This window comes from Musca vetustissima, unplaced genomic scaffold (genome assembly GCF_032173495.1).
Source record: "Musca vetustissima isolate MV318-11 ecotype Yass unplaced genomic scaffold, APGP_CSIRO_Mvet_v1 utg4689, whole genome shotgun sequence".
NCBI lineage: Eukaryota > Metazoa > Arthropoda > Insecta > Diptera > Muscidae > Musca > Musca vetustissima.
In genome coordinates, this window is record NW_026878709.1 from 77,847 (window position 1) to 97,459 (window position 19,613).

Here is a 19,613-nt window from a genome sequence, read left to right on the forward strand (position 1 = left end):
TTTTTTACGCTTAGGACAACTTTTAATTCACACTCTTCTCAGTGTCGAACTGATGAAGATTTCATTCAAACACTCGCCTTAAATAGTTAAAAGTTTGTCATATATTTCCAACATATGTTGTAGATCAAGGTCGCCACAAGGAATGCTGATAATAACGTGTAAATAATACAGTTACAGGTGTTTCCGAATTTCAGATTTACTTACAGAGTATAAATATTAGCACGCACTATCAAATGTTTACCAATTATGTTTGGTGTTTGCATAGTTCTTTTAATTGTGTAAAATGTTAGGATAGGCATTTATCTATTTGGATCAAGTGACGTCGTTCTATGTTTCTTTATTTGTTTTTATTACCTTCAAGTGATATATTTTATCACCTTGTTTGTGGGAATGCCATGATGTTTTCGGAATGTTCGAAGACTCTATGTCTGGCAGTGACTAGAAGGCTATAAAAGTGTTGTGACACTATTGCAGAATAGTTATGGATGGGTGCACTAAATCTGATAAAGTATATCTTTTGAACAGGTCAAGACTCATAATTTGGGTTAGGTTTTAGGTTTTATATTCGTTTTCGAAGAAAAAATATTTTGATGTTGTGAGTTAGAGTTTTGCAAGACGGGAACTATATTATGAGGGCTACTATATATTATCACTAAGTGTGGAATGGCGCCATCTGATATTTTCATTTGAGAGGAATAACAATTTTAGAATTTTTTTAAAAATTGTTAAAGAATTGTAATCGGATAATGCAGGTGACATCTTTGGAAATTTATTTTACATTAAAATGACAAATTAAGATGCAAATAGATATGAAATGGAACAAAATTATACATGTACATGCCACAAATATATATGGTAGATATACCTACCTTAACGACGTCATTCTAGGCTCAATTTAGAACGTTGTGCAAAATTTATTCGCATTCGGGCAATATTTGAGTGTTTGGTGCACAAATTAGATACATTTCATAAAAAACCAGTAAGGAAAGTAGTAAAGTCGGGTGGGGCTGACTTTATCACACCCTTCGCCACTTTACTGAAAATCGGATAGAACTATATATGGGAGATATATCTAAATCTGAACCGATTTCAGCGAAACTTTCCACACCGTAGGTTATACCAACTTCAGAACGTTCTGCAAAATTCTGTGCCAATCGGCCATATTTGGGAGCTTTGGTGTCCAATTTACTGAAAATCGGACGAAACTATATATTGAAGCTATATCTAAATCTGAACCGATTTCAGCGAAACTTTCCACGCCGTAGGTTGTACCAACTTCAGAACGTTCTGCAAAATTTTGTGCCAATCGGCCTGATTTTCAAGTTTTGGTGCCCCATTTACTGAAAATCGGATGGAACTATATATGGGAGCTATATCTAGATTTCAGCGAAACTTTCCACACCATTGGTAATACTAAAAGTTGAAAAGGGCGACGAAAATATACATATATCGATTTCTTATCTTTGAGCACCCCATCCAACCTGAGTAATTTTTTTTTAATATCCAGAGATCTCGTTTTGTGGTAATTACTTTACGAGTCAAGAAAATAAAGACGAAATGGTCACACAAGGAATCGAGTTCGAAGGACTATTGCACTGAAGATATGTCATCTCAAAAATAATCTGCGGTAGCTGAAGTGAAATTGATAATATTCTCGCGGAGGCTTTCATCTCTAAAAAATTAACAAAATGGCAGAATAATTTTGCGAAGAATGAAGTTAGAAAGAAGGGATTGGCCGATTACGTTTATCCTAGTTCATATGATAGCTATGTATGTACAGAATAACATAACATAAATAGTTAAAATGTGGACCGGATTGGATTATTAGTATTTGAGTTATAGTGCCCGCCATTCGTAAAACTAATATTTCGAGAAAATCGCATTTAAAGTTTGAGAATCGCTCTTACCGTCGCTGATGCAATAAATTTTAAATTGATATTCTTGAATTGGTGTAGATTCGAATTAAACAAAATTTAATTTCTTGAAACTGCTCCTCACTTTGGTCAAAATAAGCTTGTGCTGCAGCCATTTTTCAAATCTTCTCTAATACCCAAATATGTTTCATTGATATTACAACGTCAACTAAATTTCTAAGAGGCGTACAAAAATATTCAACTTTCCCACCATTGCAAAATGTTTTGTACGGCCGTATTACCCAAATACGTCGAATCCATATCTCTTAGCGAACAAAACAAAATCGCGAAACAAAATTATAAAATGTGTTCAAATATTTCAAAATCTTATTTAAAAATTGATATTTTCTTTGAAGAAAGATTTGATTGAAGAAAAACTCAAATCCCTGTTCTGTCATAGTTGAATTCATACGTCAACGTATTTCGGTAACATTCATATAATTACGTGTGTTCTACATTTGTAGTGAATAACGTCGAACGGCCTAGTTGAATTTTAGGTAGGGCTGTTATGAAAACTTTCAATTGATATTTTTGTCCCCTCCTGTCCACCTCGAAATATTCGTTTGATAAGAACAAGATTCTATGTCGTGTTTTCGATGTACGTTTGTCCTTCCGTCTGACTCTTATTAAAACCAGTAAGAAAAGTAGTAAAGTCGGGCGGGGCCGACTATATGATACCCTTCACCAATATGGGTATATTAAACAGGACTATTAACATGAAATTGGATGAACTATAATATGTGATATTTATCCAAATGTGAATCGACTTAGATCAATCCATATGTCTATGTCTGTACTTCTAGAAAACGCAACTACGTTATTCTATGCTTAATTTTGTACGTTGTGCAAAATTTCATGTCAATCTGACAAACATGAGAAGTTTGATGCACCATTAACTTAAAATCGGACGAAAATATATATGGAATCTATATCCAAACTTGAACCGATTTCAAGAAACTATCACAGGTTATGTTATACTAATTTCAGTACGTTTTGTTTCCATCAGCCATATATTGGTTCCTTGGTGCGTTAATTACTTAAAATCAATCGATAATATAAAAGGGAGCTATATCTAAATCTCAAACGATATTCACGTTATGTCAAATTTCTTGCAAATCGAAACATATATAAGCACTTGTGCACCATTTACATTAATCGTACGAAACTATAGATGTGAGCTATATCTAAACCTGGAACAATTTCCACGAAACTTGCCAGACATCATTTTAGGCTAAATTCAGTACGTTATGACAAATTTTGTACAAATTGATACATATATAGATATACATATATAGGCGAAACTTATATGGGAGCTATATCCAAAGAAACTTGACACACATCATTCTAGACCTAATTCATTACGCTGTTCCAAATTTCGTGCAAATCGAAAGATATATAGGGATTTTGGTGCTCCATTTACCCTAAATCGGACGAAAATATATATGGGAGCTATATCCAAATCTGAACCGATTTTCAAGAAACTTGACACACATCATTACATACCTAATTCATTACGATGTGCCAAATTTCGTGCAAATCGAATGATATATAGGGACTTTGGTACACCATTTACCTTAAATCGGACGAAAATATATATGGGAGCTATATCTAAATCTCGACTGATTTTCACGAAATTTGGTAGACATCACCCTAAGCACAATTCAGTATGTTATGCCAAATATCGTGAAAATCAGACGATATATAAGGACTTTGGTGCACCATTTACATTAAATCAGACGAAAATATATATGGCAGACATCATTCTAAGCCCAATTCAGTTTATTTTACCAATTTTGCCAATCGGAAGATATATATGGACTTTAGTGCACCATTTACATTAAATCGGACGAAAATATTTACGAAAATCGGACGAAACTTAGTAGACATCACTCTAGGCCCAATTCAGTCTGTTATGCCAAATTTCGTGCAAATCGAATGATATCGGACGAAACTATATATGGGTGCTATATTTAAATCTGGACCGATTTTCATCAAACTTGTCAGACATCATTCTAAGCTCAATTCAGTTTATTTTGGCAAATTTCGTGCCAATCGAAGAATATATAGGGACTTTAATGCACCATTTACCAATTCGGATTATAAATGCGACCTGTACTTTGTTTACAATTTGACACCAACAGACGGACGGACGGACATGCATAAATCGACTCAGAAAGTGATTCTATGTATATTCTCAAAAGGAACTATGGGTCTATCTCGTTTCCTTTTGCCTGTTACAAACATATGCACAAAGACATAATACCCTGTACCAAAGTGTGGTGAAGGGTATAATCACGATTGAGCCCTGCACTGACATTGTCATTTTTCTTAGGATATTTGGGAAAGGGGTATATCCGCCCTATTTTGGGTGTTTTGACTCCGTGTTTATTTGGTATTCCGTGATTTGGAAACACTTTTCCAGACCTCTTTTAGTGGTAAACTTTTTGACATAACCTCCATATGAAGGCCCCGCCCCATATTCGCTGTAAGCATTTGTACACCAAAGTTCTGCATTTTTGGCATTTTTCTATAGAGGTCGAATAACATATTTGGCGAAATATTTCGATATACGTTCATATTTTAATATAGCTCCCATAAAGAGGTCCTGTATGTATATTACGGTTCTAGCCAAGTTTTTTCACCTAAGTGTCTGTATTTTTCTCAGATCATAAATATCCTACTCGCATAGATATAGTCTCCAAATAAGGGTCTAAACTTATTTAAAGAATTCTGAAGACACTCCACATGGTGGTTTCACTATTTTTTTAAATAAAACAAAATTTGTATGTTTTGATATTCATTTCATTTTGTTGTTGATGTTGTTGTTGTTTTTATTGGTAAATAACTTAAATTCATGAATAATTACATATTTTCATATATAGTTGACCATTCCTGGAGATATTATTTATGTATTTATGGTTGTGTGTGTGTGTGTGTGTTTTTTTTTTGTATGCCTGTATATTTGCTTGTATATATAAGTGATTGGTTAATCTACATACATATGTATAGGTATTTTATTTAATATTAGTTTTTTTTTTTTGTTTTAAATTTTCTTAAATTGAATTTCACACATTTCATAATAAAAACTTAAAAATAAAGTCGTTACAAAAAAATCGTATTTCTTTAAAAAAATATCAGTTATAAAAAATAAATTTAAATGAAACATTTTTTTTTTGTATTATAATATAATTATATATAGATATAAAGAGGCGTATATATAATATAATTACTAAGTGATATATTTACATCCAAAAAAGAGTTTAAAATAAATTAATGATTTTTTTCATAATTGTGCATGACAAAAAAAATTGTTTTTTTTTTCTTTTGCGTTTGGTTTTTAGTGAATAGTATAACATATAGAGAATACGACTTTGTTTATTATATGTAGGCCTTATTATTGTTGTTGTTGTTTTCTTTAAAGATGACATAACAATTTTCAATTGGAAGCGTTTGTGGTTAAGCAACAAAATTCATATATTATTTTGTTATTTTATTAATATTTTTGTTTTAAAGCTGTAACTTATAGTTAATAAAAAACACATATAAATTATATACAAATTATCTTTGTGAAAAATAAACGCTTAGCGTTGTTTTATTTTTAATGTATATTCTTATTAAGCAATAACACCATATCAGCAACTGAGTTTCAAAATAATTTTGTTTGATTTGGCAGCAAAAATATGTTTCAAGGTAGGATTTTAGTACAAAAATAAAATAGCAACAGCAGTTTGAATTCGGTTATAAATTGAATAGATTTTGAAGGTCCATAAGAAGCGGTTTGGGTGGTTATGATATTATAGGGGACCAGATTTTTTGAGAGTTTTCACAAATGGGTTACGTACTGTTCTGAGAAATAGTAATATTATATAATGATTATATATGATGTAATCCTTTTTGAAGCCTAATAAGGATTTGATAGTCACGGCTATGTCGTGTGTGAACTGATAATACAAGGTCGTCATTTGACAAACCGTGAGGCATTTCTTCTACAGCATCCACATGTGGCATAAAGATTTGTTCTCGTTGGTTGCCGTATAAGTTGACAATCAAAATGGATTTTTTCGATTAGTTCAGAAAAACTAGAATAATTACTATCACGGTGTAAGATTATCACATTTCAATCATAGACCTATGCGTAGAAGCCTGAAAGAAAGTAGCAATCAAGTCACCCTAACAAATGTTGTCCATGGAAGAAGAACTTCGAAGCATTACGTCGATAAACTGGTGACTATGTGGTGGTGACTGTTTCGCTTGAAAAAAGTAGGATAGCCAGTTTTGAATGGCATACCACAATTTATTTGCTGAAATCTTCGAAGAAATCATTTTGTACCTTCCAAATTTGATATTTCCTTAAAAATACTGATACTTTGACGAATTCATTGCTTGTTATGGATCTTCAACTTCCTATCAATTCCTATTTTGTGGGACATATAAACGATTAAAATAATACAGTATATCAAATATATCTCACAACAGTGGCTCAAAATTCAAATAAATATGACTCAGACATAACTTCTATTAAAATTCCATTAAAAATTGATATTCCCAAAATAGTTGTAGCCTTCAAGAACGATTATTCAATCACTAATGGGAAGATAAAATATTCTAAAAAGAATGACTTGCAGAGGCCGGTTAATTTAGGACAGGTCCCAAATAGAATAAGAAGGAAGAAGTCTTAGAAACCTATAAAGAGTTTGTCAAGAAATACATCTCATCTACGAAAATCAGTAAATAACGCAATTTTTTATGCCTTGATTCGAAAATTTGTCCGAAAAATGGGAAAAGACCAGACTGCAAGAAAAATATAAATTATACCTTACACAAGTATGTTGTAGCACCAATATTTCGAGGCTTTACAAACTCTTGGGACCATACACAATATTGGTTCTAGACCCATCTCAATCATGAAATTTTGCATGTAGCTTCGAATCAGGATAACATTTGAATTTTGTTGATAATGATCGATTAATATTTAGGTTGATGGTTTTGAAGATCACAAATAAGATCTGACAAGAAAGGCATGACTCCTTTACAGATGATTAGCCTATTGTTGGCGGCCAAATGGATTGAGACTTTTGTGTGAACAAATGGCAAAGACGGGAGAAAGTCCCGGGATAAATACCAGTGCATCTGCATCTGACAAGAAAGGCATGACTCCTTTACAGATGATTAGCCTATAGCCAAATGGACTAAGACTTTTGTGTGAAAAAATGGCAAAGACGGGAGACAGTCCCGGGATAAATACCAGAGCATCTGCATCTGACAAGAAAGACATGACTCCTTTAAAGATGATTAGCCTATTGTTGGCGGCCAAATGGACTAAGACATTTGTGTGAAAAATTGCAAATACGGGAGACAGTCCCGGGATAAATACCCGTATATAATAGAGGTGGAATATTGGAGATGTACTAAAATACCAGTTCTGACCTAAAAAGAATATTTATTTTCAAATTTCGTTAGCTGCAAATATTAAGGTCGCAGAGAGTCAAGGTCGAAAAAAGGGCATAACGTTTGAAGGGTTTCTTTCTGTTTTCGACTTCAGTGATGTTGTCAAAAAGCAATACTACCTGAAACTTAAATGTCAATTGCGTGTAAAAATTCGCCTGGTAGCCCGTGCCACACTAACTGGAAGTGGCCACAGCTGACTTCTTTCTCTTCCCTCAATTTTTCCTCTGCTACAATTAAGGAGGAACAAGAAAAGAAGGTTTTCATGGATTGGAAAAAAACTTTGGCATAGTATTTTATACCTAAACTTCGATTTTTTTAATAAAAACGGCTGTTATTATGGAGAGGGGTCTATATATTCTAATTTTTCCATTACCTCAGGGCCAGGCTTAAGATTAAAATCAGTAGAAGGTTTAAGTTTAACTGTAGTTGTGTAGAACCCTGTCCAACGATACTGCTCCGCTTACTGGTTTGAATTGAAAGCATCATATCGCTGGCTTAACATGTAAATGGAATACGTCCACTTTTTCTAGAAATTGAGATATAGGTACAGACAGGTTCAATAGTTAAAAACATATCGATTTAATACAAAATCTACTTTAATATCATTACTACTTTAAAATCGAAAATTATTTTGAGTTTTAAATCATTTCTATACAAATATTGTAGCAACTTCTTATTTTTTTAATGGAAAATCTATTTTATTCCGATAATTTGTAATGATTTTTGTAAAATACCTCTATTGAGTTCTCAGATTATTTGCGGAAATTCTGTATGTACTTGCAAGAAATTGCTCTTCAATAATGAAAACCAGTGAGCGGACCATACGATACCCTATACAACTACTACGGAGTTCTATCTTACTGTGTATGTTTATTTCGAACGTGGGCCATAATTCCTGATATTTGCTCCCTCTAGCCCGATTAGAGGTCAACAGCATCTGACATATTTTCCGAATATTACTATTCATATTCAGTACAGATTCCCTTCACCGTGGGTTGTGTTGTGATTTTCGGCCTATTATTGGCATCGACTCGAAAAAAACACAAAAAAATAGTATTCGGTCCATTTCATCCCATAATTATAATCTGATCATCAGCGAAAGTTATAGGCGTTGTCCTTGACCATAACTGGAACCTCATGGAAAATTTTAAAGCAATCAGCGCTATATTTCCGCCCTCTAGTGTGGTAATGGGTTACTAAATAATATCTGAGTAGGTAAAAACCTGTGAATATTTAAGCGTAGCTCCCACATCCGAGTACATACGACAATATAATTGGTATCAATTTAAAGATCACCCACTTCTCTTGGATATATTATCAACTTTTCGGATCTATGTCCTTCATGGGCAAATATATACGCCATAGAATACAAATTTTGTAATTTTTCACACAAAAGTCAGGGTCCATTTGATCCGCTAAATATTGACCGATCTTTATTAAAACAGGCATGCTTATTCCTTGGCCCGATCCCCTTCTCCATGTAATAATTGCGGCCTCTAGAGCAACCACAAAAAACGACAAAAATTAAGTATTTGGTCCATTTCATCCCCAAAATATTAACCGATCTTTATCAACAACGATAGGGATCTTCATTGGCCAGAACCCATTGGTCCATAACTGTGGCCTGTATCGTGTTTACAAATTATAATGGACAGACGGACGGACGGACACACATTTCTAGATCGACTCAGCTAGTCGAGGACCAATATTTCGCGAAGTTACAAACTTTTAGGGCTGCACAAAGCTATAATACCCTGACAACATAGTTGTGTAGGGTATAAATACTGAGTAATATTTAAAATCGAACATTATTTTGAATTTTGAATCATTTCTATACAAATATTGTAGCAACTTCTAACTTTTTTATGGAAATTCTATTTCATTCCGATAATTTGTAATGATTTTTGTAAAATAGTTCGGATAGAGATGTCAATCCGAATGAGTATTGAAAATGGTCTCAAGGTATCTAAAAATTAATTATAACAATTTAATAAAATGGGAAATAAATATTTTATTCCTCGGCAAAAGTTTCCATAAAATGAGTTGATTTTTTTTTATTATTTAAACGATCGGACTTTTAAGGAGTTGAAATGGGTGTTTGTATAGTATTTAAATCATGAGAGTAACCACAGAAAACAAATTGATAGTTTATAACCTTAAGAGAATTTTTAAAGTCCCTTTTTTAATAATTAAAATAAAATCAATTTTAGTCAGAAAGAATGTGTGTACTTCTAAGGAATTGTCCTTTAAATCTGAACAAATTGTATTCTGTATAAATTGTTGTTTCGATTATTTGTTGAAAAATATTAAATTCCATATTTATTTCAAAATGTCTTTCCTAAATATTTTTTATTTTGAGTCACTGTATGAAATGTTAATAAAAAAACAAAAATAAAAAAATATGATAAACTATTTTTGTGTGTATTCGATTTTTAATATCTCATATATAAGCTTTAGTTTTGGCATTTTGTTTAATGACATTTGACAAGTTGTTTTTCTTAAAGAGTTAAACTTTGTTTCTTAAGTTTGTTTTTGTTTCTTTTTTTAACAGTTTAGTTAAAGCATTACCTTCAGTTGGTTGGTTTTTTGTTGTTTTTTAATAATTACAATAATTTATAGATTAGGGGTTTCAATAATTAATTTGATAATTTTCTTTATATTTTTGCCCATAAGAGTCTTCCAATTTTTTGTTTAATTTTTTTTTTTAATTATTAATACGAGTTGCAACTAAAACTAATTAAGTTATTCATTTTTTCCTTTCTTAATATATATTTTTTCTTGCTTACGATTTTCCTTTAGAATCATAGTTGGTTTTTTGTTAATATTTATATATATTTTTGTTGAACTTAAAAAAATACCTTTTACTCTCAAATCATTTTTGTTTTTTTACTCAATGACTGTTTATATACTAGTTAAATGTACATACATATATAATAGAGTCAGTGTTTGTATACATATATATACTGCTATCAAAAAATACTTTATTTTTTTCTTATTGTGTGTTTTTTTGTATATTTACTTTTTTAACACATACACATTAAGAAATTTGAAAATTTAAATTTGTTTTTCTTGTATTCATATATTTTTAATAGACACCTTTTTTCAAATTTGTGTTTCCTTTGAAAAGGTGTTGAAGCTTAATATTTTTGGTAGGATTTAAAACAAAATAATTGGAAAAGGAAAACAAATTGAAGCCACCTTAAACAATAAAATCATTAAATATTTAAAAAATCGTATGTGGTGGCGCTCTACGTTATATATGGTTTAATTTTAAATAAACTATTTTGCTGCCCAACACGGAATCCAAAAAAGGGCAGTTATTGTGAAATATTGTCGACTAAGGTTTTAGAGAATATTTGATATCTAAAAACGTGTGATGGATATTTGTGGCGCCCAACGAATTACACATTAAACAGTTTTTGTTTAATGGCAAAGGCTATAGAAACATATACTAGTTCCGTTCCAGAACCTAAAAGAATCTACTAATTTGACAAGTTTTGCAACATTTTACTCGAAAACCATTCCTCAACCCACAAAACTAGTAAAACTTTGAATCAAATTTAACCCTACGGTCAATAACCGGGTACATTTGTACCTTTTTTTGAATAAAAATTCTGTCAAATTTTTAATAATGGAGATATTTGGATCAAATTTTGAGGAATCATTCTTGAGGTATTTTCACACATAATCGAAGAAAAAAATTATAAATATTTTCCATATATATAATTTTTACAATTTTTTAAAGTTATTACCTACGTAGATCAATAACCGTGGTACATTTGTACCCATCCAAAGATAGCTCTGTAACTCATTAAAAAATTGGACTATCGTGAGGTTTTTTGTTTTAAATTAGTCTATGCGGATCTGGTCTAGATGTAGGAACTCAAAATTATATATACATTAAAATAATATATATTTAAATCCATGCTTAAATGATAATCTATCTAATACAATCATAGTAAAATCGTTATAGCTTTCGAATGGGTTAAGCTTTTTTAGTTATTTTTTATTGGGATCTTATTTAGGTGTTCCTCAACTCCTCTGCAAATTTTTGTGGCCCTAGACAACATGGGGCCATCAGGGCGACTCGTGGAAGTCAGAAACTACCCTGGTTTTCCCTTGGTATACAGGGACAAAAACAATAACTAAAAAAGCTTAACCCATTCGAAAGCTATAACGAATTTACTATGATTGTATTAGATAGATTATCATTTAAGCATGGATTTAAATCTATATTATTTTAATGTATATATAATTTTGAGTTCCTACATCTAGACCAGATCCGCATAGACTAATTTAAAACAAAAAACCTCACGATAGTCCAATTTTTTAATGAGTTACAGAGCTATCTTTGGATGGGTACAAATGTACCACGGTTATTGATCTACGTATACTTTTTTGGTTATTGACCGTAGGGTTAAGAGAGCACAATACAAAATGGCGTTCCATTTGTAAACTTTTTACTCGAGAAATTTGGCCGAGTAAAAATGGTAAACAGGAATGCCTACTTCTGATTGGCTGTTATGTTGATTGTGAAGTATTGCTATCCAATTTTGGCATATTTACTAGATTTGGGTTCCCGAACTATTCAAATTTTTTTGTACTCTGAGAGCGATTTTAAAATGTTTCCCTTTTACTAGCTTCACTATTAAAGAAGTAATGGAACAGATCAATTATGAGCAATAAATTCGTATGCTGTCAGAAGTTTAGGGAGGAAATTTAATTTTTTTATATCTGCAATAAAATACCCTAATGGCGCCCAACGTTTTAAGTGGTCATATAATTAACCGAATTTATAGATTTATAGGCATTAGTAGTTCAAGGTAGAAATTTGTTTTATCAACGTAAGATCCCCAGCTGGCGCCCAACGTTTTTGGTGCCCAATAAAAACCCGCATATATTACAACCAAACCGCATATACAGGACAATTATTTTCAAAACAATGTTGATTGTAGTGAATATTTCATGTATGAAAAATTTAGTTGACAATTTTAGGCGCCCAACATTTTTGGCGTTCAACGACATAATAGACCTTAAATTCGAATAATGTCAGAAGTTTGTGGTGTATATCAGCGTTAAAATCCCTATTTGGCGCCCAATGATTTTTGTCGCACAACAAATAACCTAATCTATGAATCCAAAGGGGGATATAAATTACATTTATTTTGACTCTTTGTAGACCCTATATTTGGGTGATATCAGAAGTTTTATATTGAAATGTAATTTGTTATATTTGCTAAGTGGCACCCAATGAGTTTTGGTGTCCAATTTATGACCGAATGTATAAATGCAAATATTGAAATATTGCTGTCTAAGGTTTTACTGAATATTTGATTTCTGAAAAATCATGATGGCTATATGTGGCGCCCAACGAATTGCACAGTAACGATCTTTACCGTTTAACGAATAGGGACGAATTAATTAAATTCGGATGCTATGAGAAGTTAACGTTGAAAATTTATTTTGCTACACAGTCGAAATCGCTTATAACGACGGTGAAGAACCTGCGAAATGTATCGCTATAAACGATATGTCGTTATAAACGATATCAAATAATGGGTAGAACTTTCCTGAGGACTCTTGGATAGGTCTTTATAACCGATATGTTGTTATAAATGGTGTCTTATAAACGATTTCGACTGTATTACAATAAAAAATTCTCGAGTGGCGACCAACGAAGCTTTGTAATAAAAATTATACAAAAATCCGAATTACAACATGAAATACCTTATGCGAATACTGTTTCGGGAGATAAAGATCTTAATGACATTTTGCAGTACTTAGCGGAACAATGATTGCACATAGAAATATCAGTCCTGTTTGCATCGAAACGATTTTTCTCCAGAGACTTCCGGATTTATGAGCATATTATTGGATTTATATCTTAATTATAGAATTTTGCGGCGTTCAACGAAAACGTCTTTAAGGCATTTAAGTGATAAAAATTTAACCTTTTAAAATAAAGTTAATATTCTGTGGCGCCCAACGTAATGTCTGAGAAATTTGGAATTTGTAAAGAATATTCAATATTTAAATTTGAAAAAGTTAATATTCTGTTATTATTTTGTGGCGCCCAATGTAATGTCGGAGAAATTTGGAGCTTGTAAAGAATATTTAATTTTAATTAACTCTCTCCAATTCTTTACTTTTCTTTATTCCTCCAAAAAGATACATATCTGTGGCGACCAACGAAAAAGTATTGAGGAATTTAAGTGGCAAAAATTAAATTTAAGACCTAGGAAGCGCCGACGAATGTTGTCGAATCTAACGAAATTTAAACATTTTATTCAACAAGAAACGTGGCCATTTATTTAGATTAATATTCAGTGGCGCCCAACATAACGTTCCACATATTTGAAAATTCTACAAAATATTTAAATTTGAAATACTCTCTCCAATTATTTCTTTTCCAAATCCCTCCAAGAAATTTAAAGCATCAACCCCCTCCTAAGGAAACATGTAATCATATTACTGGAGTTTCAATTTCCGATACGGTTATTATTCACTTAAATCTAATAAATTTCGAAAAAATAGGAAAAATATATTCTAAAAAAATGTTATTTGGAGTTTTTAGTTACTACATTAATCGCGCAATGTTGTTGATATCATATATAAGAATAATAATAATACGCCAATGTTTGTTGTATTTTCTATATAGGCGGTAGTTTGTTGTTGTTGTACAATATACATACATATGCATTAATAATATTAAGTTTCCTTGATTTTAATTAACTTTGTTGTTGTTGTTGCTGCTGCTGGTGTGGTGGATGTGTGTGATGATGATTTTGTGATTGCTGTTGATGTTGTTGCTGTTGTTGTTGTTGCTGCTGCTGTGGTGGTCCAAATTTACTAGTTATCTTATTGGAGACATTAACAATAGCCATTTCATGTTTCGAATCCATATCACAATCATACAGACCACTGAGAGAATCTAAACTAAGGAGTCTTGAACTGGCACGCGACGATACCGATGTATCATCAACATCGGGAGCATTATATAAAGAATTGACATCGGATAAAGCACCTTCGGCATCGGTTAGACCAGCCTCATTAAGTAGAGAGATATTTTCTAGACCGGGTTCATCGGTTATATAGCCAGTGGATTCAGCACCACCTGTAAGACAAATGGTGAACGAATGTGTTTTATAATTAGCGGGAGTACAAGTTTGAAGGGATAAGGTTTAATTATTTTGGTAATATGGGGCCTTAGGAACATAAAAAATACCCAACCAAATTGGCTCTAATTTGATATTTTGGATTTTCATTGGCTGTCAAATCTTTCAAATCATCTCTCAGAAGCGGATAAATTTCCGTGAAAACAAGGAGAAAGCTCCCACTTCGGAAACGATATAGATTTCGCGTTTTCCGAAAAAAAAATTCAAGATAATTTTTCGGAAGATTTACAGAAGAACAGAATTTTGTGTAGCGACCAAGTAATGCAAGAAAGTTCAGTATCTCATTACTTATTAAGGTACAATGTAAACCGATGAGATATTCTGAAGAGAAGTCGTTTGGAAAAAACCTCAATAAGAGGTGAGCCTAGTGATAAAGTGTGCAAATGGTAGTCCAAAGTTTTTCTTAAAAGTCCCTCAAACTCCAACTCACCTGTTGCCTCTTCACGACAATCATCATCTGACCATTCCGATTGACTTTCCAAATGATTTGAGTCCATCGATTGATGATTATGATGACCGGCACCATATTTGAGCTCATCATTTATCACATTCGTTTCCAGTGAATCCAAACGGTGATCGTGATAACTACCGCTCGGACCAGCACCACCACCACCATTTAATAGACCTGTATCCCCATGACCGCCACCACCAACTAATGCCTCTTCAGGACCACATTCATGATCATCCTCATCGTCGTCCTCGTCGTCATCATCTTCCTCCAACTGCTGTCCACCTCGAATATGATCATCATCTTCGTCATCATCACTGCGATAATGATTTACCAATTCCGTCGGTGGCATTAGACGTTTCTTGCGCACATCACGACCCACTTCATCATCTTCGAATTCTTCATCGGCCAAATTATCTTCGGTATCATCGCGTTCATCATCCTGATCGTGATTGTTGACCAAATGATGATGCGTATTGCGGGTGGGACGTGTATGATGCGAATTATGATTGTGATGATGATGATGGTGGTGATGATGATGATGCCGATTATAACGACCATTCGATTTCGATTCACCCGACTCCTGCAACTGATCGAGACTCTCGTGACTTTGATCGTATTCTTTGGAACGTGGCCGCACTCTGTGACGATGATTGTGTTCTTTGGTAGATGCCTGCGACGATGACTGTTGCAGGTGGTGGCCCTGCGATGGTGGCGCTGCCATTTGCTGAGGAAAATTATTGTAGTTTGTACCATTGGTTGAGGTCGACGATTTGTTGGTCATGCTGTTATTGTGATGGTGGTCCATCATGGCCAGATTTAATTGGTTGCGAGTCTCATGCAAAATTTCACAGGATTCGGTATCCGATGTTTGCCTATAACAATGGGGGAGAAGGTAGAAGAGGAGCAGATCAGTTCCTGCAAATACTCAAATAATAAGTTTCTAGTTTTCGGCTACTTACATTTGACTGGATTCTGAGGGATTCTTATTGCGGGTTATTTCCTTTATAGCCTCTAGACCCACAGGATGTTTGGCAATCATAAAGCTTGTACTAACAGGTATCTTGGAACCCTGCCTCTGTCCACTGGTCGGTGAGTTGAGCTCTTCCAACATTGTAACTGCCATGGCGGTGGTTACGTTCTTCAGATTGTTGTTGCCACTGAGTGGTGTGCTGCCGCTCAAGTTGCCGTTGCTACCCAGACTACCGCTGCCTCCAATACCGGCGGCCACATTCAACCCATTGGAACTTAATTTACTGTTGCTGCCCGAATAACTGATGTCAATGTTGTTGCGACTGCTGCTATTGCTGGTGGTGTTGCCACCCTCAACATTGCCCATAGAACCGGAGGTGATATTGCCACCAGTTGATGACGATGCTGTGGCAGCAGCCGAATTGTGATTTGTTGTCAATCCCCTTGCTCTCGACGATTCATTTAGCAGTCTTTGCAATTCCCTCTCAAATGGTGACTTGGTGACATTTTGGTTGCCACTGCTGCCCGATGTTGCCTGGGACATGTTTGCCGCCTTCTGACTTTGTGCCAAAGCCAAACGATCCTGATACTCGAAGCTGTTGCAAGAATCTCCCTTGTTTTGGGTCGTGGTGGTGTACTGACCTTGACTCTCAGTGGTGGAACTGACCTCAAAGTCCTTCAAATTTGACATATCAATGACTGGTGAGGTCGGATCCACTTGGATATCGCATGGATATAACCATTGTAGGGCATTGCTGCCGTTGTTGCGGTTCGCCAGATGATGGTTGTTGGCTGCTGTGGCCGCTGCTCCTGCTGATGCCGCTGCTAGTAGACGATGTGGTGAGTCTTCTTCACCTTCACCCTCCGTCGTCTTGGAATAGCTTTCATCCGAAGAACTCATTGAGGGTGAATGTGGTCGGGAGCTGAGATCGTCGGTGGAAGACATTTCACGACTCTCTTCCAGTTCGGTCGGTAGCTTCGGTAGTGGCTTCATGTAGGAGCGTAGAAGAGGGGTATTCTGTTTTAGACTCGTTGTTAATGTGGCAGGTTTGGGTGGTAGGGCTGGTAGAGGAGGCTGGGGTTGTTGGGAGTACAGAGGATATTGTTGTTGTGGTTGTTGCTGTTTCGGTAGCGGTTGGGGTGGTGGTTGCTGCTGCTGTTGTTGTTGTTGGTATTGTTGGATTTGGTGTTGGATCTGTTGTTGTTGTTGTACAAATACATTATTGGGGCACATATAACGAGGCGGTTCATATTTAGTGGGTGTATGATGCATTTGGTGTTGTTGTTGTTGCTGATGATGATGTTGCATGGACATAATCTGGATGTTATTGTTGTTTGGGGTTAACACAGAGTTTGTCCGTTGCCAAAGCATTGCAGTTGATAGTCACATGACACACACACATACATTTAGATTGAGACACAGAGACACATTTATAAAGAGATGGATGAAGATAAAGAATATGTGGGGAACCATCGTTTCATTTCATTTTGTTGTGGTCGACATGCAAATGAATTGATGTTGTTGTTTTTTTGGTTTTGTTTGGTTGGTTGGTTGTATGGATGGATGCGAAACGTTATCGTTATTAAAAAGTTATTTACGCACAAGAAAAAAGAGAACATAGAAAATAAAATGAACATTAAAAAGGAAATTATTTACAAAATAAAATATATATGGATGTAGTTATAAAAAAACACCTGCACCATAATATTGAATAATAATGTAATATGTTTTAATACAAGCTTATGAGATCAGTAGATAGACTTATAGTTAAAGATGCAACTATGGGGTCCGGGGGATGTGGGGCAAAATAAACTACATTTGAATAAAAGTTATAAAAATGCAACACATTTTAAGAAGAAAATGGAGAAGTGGGTTCAAACATTTAAATCGGGGAACATATTGTGTTTCAAATAATGAAGTGTTATGTTTTTTTATAAAACTGGCTTTATCTGATTCGATTTATATAAACATTGGAATTGCTCACTTATTTAATTAAGTGGGCTATGAAATTTGATGTTATGGCGCTGAATTCCTTTTAATCTATCTATCCAAATATGCTATAGATTAAAATGCAATATTTCTGTAGTATACTTTTAGGCGCATTAATAGATTTATATTTTTAACCCTCAAACGTCATAACAAATGCAATGAAATTTTTGAATAATTTTGTAAATGTAATTTCTTTAAACAAAACTGGCACAGGCCGGAAATTAACCATAGGTGACGTACAAGAATGTTGTTCAAAAGGTTTTGGAAATAGCCTCCAAAAACCACAAATCGATATTCGTATGTTTTCTAGCGTGATTTATAAGGAATATTCCTATAAATTATTTCCTTCAAGACGAGATTGTTCGACCTCTAAATATTCTACAAGAATGTTGTTCAAAAGGTTTTGGAAATAGCCTCCAAAAACCACAAATCGATATTCGTATGTTTTCATTATCCTTTTTCAGATTTACCCGATCCTAGCACTGAAAACCTTATACCTATCTATTTGTACTTTTGATCCTGGCTACACAAAAGGGTACAGCATAACACCGGCTATATGATACCTTTCACCACTTTGGAGTTATACTTGTTTTTATGCCCTTCACCACACTGTGGTACAGGGTATTATGGCTTTGTGCATATGTTTGTAACAGGCAAAAGGATAACTCGTTTCCTTTTGTTCCTTTTCCTTTTAAAGAATATGCATAAAATCAATTTTTAAGTCGATTTATGCATGTCCGTCCGTCCGTCTTTCTGTCCATGTTAAATTGTAAACAATGTACAGGTCGCATTTTTGATTGGAATTGGATGAAATTTGGCACAGCTCATTTATTTGGCGCAAGGACGAACCCTATTGAAAAAATCGGTTCTGATTTATATAACTGGTGCAACAAAGTCCCTATATATCTTCGATTTGCACGAAATTTGGCATAGCGTACTGAATTACATCTTGAAGGATGTGTGTTAAATTTCGTGAAAATCGGTTCAGATTTAGATTTAGCTCCCATATATATTTTCGCCCGATTTTATGTAACTGGTGCAACAAAGTCCCCATATATCCTTCGATTTGCACGAAATTTGGCATAATGTACTGAATTAAGTCTAGAAAGATGTGTGTTAAATTTCGTGAAAATCGGTTCAGATTTAGATATAGTTCCCATATATATTTTCGTCTGATATTATGTAAATGGTGCACCAAAGTCCCTATATATCCTTCGATTGGCATGAAATTTGGCACAATGTACTGAATTATGTCTTGAAAGATGTGAGTTAAATTTCGCGAAAATCGGTTCAGATTTAGATATAGTTCCCATATATATTTTCGTCCGATTTTATGTAAATGGTGCGCCAAAGTCCCTATATATCCTTCAATTTGCTCGAAATTTGGCATAGTGTACTGAATTAAGTCTAGAAAGATGTGTGTTAACTTTCGTGAAAATCGGTTCAGATTTATATATTGCTCCCATATATATTTTCGTCCGATTTTATGTAAATGGTGCACCAAAGTCCCTATATATCTTTCGATTTGCACGAAATTTGGATTTATAAGTGGCCGAATGCACAAAACATACTGAATTAAGTGTAAACGAACATGTGACAAGTTTCAATGAAATCGGTTTAGATTTCGATGTTTTGCGCTATGTTTATTAACATAATTTTGTCCCATT

At 33.9% G+C, this 19,613-nt stretch overlaps 1 protein-coding gene across 1 annotated transcript in view; it reads right to left on the reverse strand.

Annotated features, from left to right (window-relative positions):
* Positions 1 to 14,032: 14,032 nt before the first annotated feature.
* The window catches only part of LOC133323471 (Ca(2+)/calmodulin-responsive adenylate cyclase), a 47,844-nt gene continuing 42,263 nt past the window's right edge, over positions 14,033 to 19,613 (reverse strand). The window contains exons 19-21 of the mRNA XM_061532396.1: positions 15,947 to 17,274; positions 14,967 to 15,859; positions 14,033 to 14,475 (exon numbers count right to left, since the gene is read on the reverse strand). Coding sequence (XP_061388380.1) covers positions 14,090 to 14,475; positions 14,967 to 15,859; positions 15,947 to 17,274 — 2,607 coding nt within the window. The 3' untranslated portion in view covers positions 14,033 to 14,089. The remainder of the gene's footprint in view (positions 14,476 to 14,966; positions 15,860 to 15,946; positions 17,275 to 19,613) is intronic.